Source organism: Penaeus japonicus, unplaced genomic scaffold (genome assembly GCF_977035675.1).
Source record: "Penaeus japonicus unplaced genomic scaffold, GWHDUDI00000001_assembly GWHDUDI00000030, whole genome shotgun sequence".
Taxonomy (NCBI): domain Eukaryota; kingdom Metazoa; phylum Arthropoda; class Malacostraca; order Decapoda; family Penaeidae; genus Penaeus; species Penaeus japonicus.
In genome coordinates, this window is record NW_028234432.1 from 35036086 (window position 1) to 35038585 (window position 2500).

Genomic DNA, 2500 nt, shown 5'->3' on the forward strand with positions numbered 1-2500 from the left:
CGCTTGCAATCAATATCTCTTTCTTGGAGTACTTAAAATCTCTATCTAGCATTAAAGAAGATCTTTCTTGCAACGAAAGTCTTAAACTAAAATCTCTTTCTTTCAGTAGTTAAAACCTCTATCTAGCCTTAAAAATTATTTCTTGTAACGGAAGTCTTCACTCAAAATCTCTTTCCTTCAGGCATGGTCGACTGCTTCGTCCGCATCCCCAAGGAACAGGGCGTCTTGGCTTACTGGCGTGGTAACTTGGCCAACGTTATCCGATATTTCCCCACCCAGGCTCTCAACTTCGCCTTCAAGGACAAGTACAAGCAGGTATGTCCCTTTGAGATGGGTTATTTCGTCTGTAATTTCTTCTTGATTTGTTTTCGGAATTTTTCTTTTTTTTTGAGTCATTTTGGCCCGTGGTCTTGGAAGGAGAGAGACGGAATAGGAAGAATAAGTGAGAGAAATATTAAGATTTAATAATCTTCGGGTAGATTTTTTTTCTTCTTCGCTATTTAATTATTCACTTTGCAGTGAATCGCAGAAAGCGTAAAGAAATAGCAGGATGTATAAAACTGTACAAACTGTTCAAATTGAAAGTAAACATTAATTCTAACTCTTAAATCAGATCATATACATCTTCAAGTATGTTTAGTTAAAGTACATGTCGCTAATGCCATTAAACAAACCTTAAATACAGACTCCAAACTCAGATAATAAGCCTACGAAAAAAGTCAACCCGGCTCCAAACATTCTGAAAATAACTCCTAAAAACCGGCTGCCACATAGTACTTGTATAGTACGTCCCTTTGCCGGCTGTGAATGGTCATAAGGCCTCACGTGCCAAGGGTGTTACTCAGGTTTTTCCACCCTCATGAAGTTTTGGCACTGCGCCAGCCTTTGGAGGGCAGGCACTGTCTGTTTCGCCAGGATTTCGAAATTACGGCGCCTCAAAATATAGTGATTGGAAAATTTACGAGGAATCGTTTCTTATCAATTTGCTTTCAGTGTTTTGGGGATTTAGAATTGTGAATTGACGATTAATGTTGTTTTCTATTATTATTATTATTTTTTATCATTATTTATTCATTCGTGTAGTTCCTAGGATTTGAAAATAAAGTGTCTTGCATAATTACATGGGTTATCTAGTTGCCTCATACTCGAAATCACTAGCTTAATATTAAAGTGTCTATTTCACAAAAAACGTAGTAATTATCATCAAACATATATTCCAAGCGCTTTAAAACATCCTGATAATTATTCATGTATATCACTTTGGCCTGGTCATGTGCAGCCTATGCTTTTCATAAAGTGGAGAATGCTGTAATAAATGACGATGTATTTAGTCTTGAAACTTATGTACTTAAAGAATATATATATATATATATATATATATATATATATATATATATATATATATATATATATATATATATATATATATATATATATTTGTGTATATGTTACTGTATATCAATTGCGGTGTTGGAATTCAGAAACAGAAATGTGAACCTCCACTGAACTGACTTTTTTTTTTACAGATTTTCCTTGGTGGTGTAGACAAGAAGACACAGTTCTGGAGGTTCTTCCTTGGCAACTTGGCCTCTGGTGGCGCTGCTGGTGCAACTTCTCTTTGCTTCGTCTACCCTCTTGATTTCGCCCGAACCAGGTGAGGCAGCTTCATATGCAAAAACTTTTTTTTTTCAACATTGTATTGCCTTCCTAACTTCTCTCACCAATGAATATATGAATAAGGAAAAATCCACAATCCATATAGATCTATGTTAATACGTGATAACATTACACCGACTGTTAAGACGCAGTTCAAAAGGATGCATTCGGATCCTACGATCAATAGGACCTCACGACCCCTCTCTCCTTGCCCTCCAGGCTTGCTGCCGACATCGGCAAGGGCGCCGGCCAGCGTGAATTCAATGGTCTGGGAGACTGCCTCGTCAAGATCTTCAAGGCCGATGGTCTCGGTGGGTTGTACCGTGGCTTCGGAGTGTCCGTGCAGGGTATCATCATCTACCGTGCCGCCTTCTTCGGCCTCTACGATACCGCAAAGGGCATGTTGCCTGACCCTAAGAACGCTAGCCTCATCGTCTCATGGGCCATTGCACAGACCGTGACCACCGTCTCCGGCATCATCTCGTATCCCTTCGACACTGTGCGTAGGCGCATGATGATGCAGTCTGGTCGCAAGGGCACTGATATCCTCTACAAGAACACCATTGACTGCTGGAGGAAGGTTGCCAAGAACGAGGGCACTGGTGCCTTCTTCAAGGGCGCCTTTTCCAACGTTCTTCGTGGTACTGGTAAGTAACCTTTGAATTTGTTTTAGGTGGCTAATAAGATTGTGAAGCAGGAATTCAAGTTGAAGAGCTAGGATAGATGCAGCCCTGGTGGACAATCTACTTGTGATACAGCAGTTTTAACAGGAAGGATTCCAAGCTTCCCCGCAATGTCTTAATACATAAATGACGTTCTAGTAAAATCCATAGTAGACTGAATC

At 39.9% G+C, this 2500-nt stretch overlaps 1 protein-coding gene across 1 annotated transcript in view; it reads left to right on the forward strand.

Moving 5' to 3' along the window:
* Positions 1–2500, forward strand: part of LOC122261484 (ADP/ATP translocase 3) — a 4865-nt gene that overhangs the window by 1795 nt on the left and 570 nt on the right. Inside the window, exons 2-4 of the mRNA XM_043029152.2 lie at positions 182–315; positions 1527–1654; positions 1876–2303. Of these exons, the coding sequence (XP_042885086.1) occupies positions 182–315; positions 1527–1654; positions 1876–2303 (690 nt within the window). The remainder of the gene's footprint in view (positions 1–181; positions 316–1526; positions 1655–1875; positions 2304–2500) is intronic.